Consider the following 1575-nt stretch of genomic DNA (forward strand, 5'->3'; position numbering starts at 1 on the left):
TCAAAGGGTCAGCCTTGTCACACTGTGTCACGCTGAATATCCCCGAGAACTACGTTAAGGGTACACGTGTCTGTGGAGTGCTCAGCCACTTGCACGTTAATTTCACGAGCAGGCTGTTCCGTTGATCGGATCAAGTGGAACCCTCGACGTCGTAAGCGACGGAGTGCCAACAACCAACAACAACTTTACATCTAATGAAATTAAAACTTGCTTGACTACCGTCCCGTCACTGCAATAACCTGTTATCATTATTTTAACATTTCAGGGGCCAATATCAGCTTTGCCCGTCCCCTACCGCACGAACGAGGAAATAATAACATACCAAATGTTCAAGGATCCTTATACAGGTTTGATATAGTATTTCGTTTATGACTTACAAGTATAAGCAACAAAAACATTACTACTAGCACTGTACAAATACGGCAGTTGATTGGCAAAATCGTTAAAATTGTTCCGGTTGTTGGTGTTTCAAGTTAGTAACCTGCTGAGGTCTACTTTGCATTTCATCCTTCTGTGGTCAACGAATAAGGTAACCAGTCAAATACAAGCCAAAGCAAAACACTACATGTACACAAAGAACACAGAGACGCATTAAGTTATACAGTTTAATACCTATATCTTATGTCATGCTGGAGATTTCTAAAAGGAATTAAATAGTTCTTTGCATAGATATCACTGACTAGTAATGTTAAGAACTTCGTAATAAGGAAGCAACAAAACAATATATATATATGAATAGGTGTATTCTATGTATCTTTTTTAGTTACTCCTCAATTTTGTATAAACAATTCTAATCCCGCCAAATATTATGTAAAAATTATTATCACCCTTGTATTTTTATCTTCTTTGTATTAACTGTTCGCTTGGCGTCTTTGAGAAGTACGAATACGTTTACATGCTTGGTGATAAATTTGGGTTTAATTATAATTTCAGGACAATACGCTTTCCCAAGCAACATGGCGCAGTTCCAGTGCAGTAGGAATGAAATTGAATTCTTTGGCAATGCCTGTAAAGAGATTGGAGTCCAGTATATCGGTCTTTGCTGTGGAAATACATCTGATTACTTCCGCCTTCTGTGTGAGACTTGTGGAAAGACAACTAAGGCCAGCCGCTATACAACAGATATGTCGAAACATTATCTTAACACCGACAAGGGTCTTAGCGATTACAATGCAAATGTTAGGAAGGCACTCCTTGGTTTGTAAAACTACCAACGATCATATCGCACGCAGAACTTCGCCATTTGTGTTTATAACAACAAACAGAAAATCTATTTCAGATGTGACATTGGTATTTTCTTGAACTCTGCAAATGTATATATATTCTACAAAATTAGTAGAGTAGAATTCATTTGTGTATATATATATATATATATATATATATAATTCTTCGAAACGCCGGAGTTTTAATGGTGGCAGCTGATGAAGGGGATGTTTCTATGTAGCCTGCTTGTTTGTTGCACCTTGTTTACCATTTTGTCCTTGTTCTTTTGCCACGTCATGTACCCAGTTATGTATCTATATGTACATGTAGATGAACGTATATACATACATTTACATATATATGCATATACTC

General features: G+C 37.0%; 1 protein-coding gene across 1 annotated transcript in view; it reads left to right on the forward strand.

Moving 5' to 3' along the window:
• LOC106875610 (betaine--homocysteine S-methyltransferase 1) overlaps nt 1-1569 on the forward strand; it is an 8397-nt gene extending 6828 nt beyond the window's left edge. Inside the window, exons 6-7 of the mRNA XM_014923827.2 lie at nt 266-347; nt 934-1569. Coding sequence (XP_014779313.1) covers nt 266-347; nt 934-1205 — 354 coding nt within the window. The 3' untranslated portion in view covers nt 1206-1569. The remainder of the gene's footprint in view (nt 1-265; nt 348-933) is intronic.
• The last annotated feature ends 6 nt before the right edge of the window (nt 1570-1575 follow it).

Source organism: Octopus bimaculoides, chromosome 21, assembly GCF_001194135.2.
Source record: "Octopus bimaculoides isolate UCB-OBI-ISO-001 chromosome 21, ASM119413v2, whole genome shotgun sequence".
Taxonomy (NCBI): domain Eukaryota; kingdom Metazoa; phylum Mollusca; class Cephalopoda; order Octopoda; family Octopodidae; genus Octopus; species Octopus bimaculoides.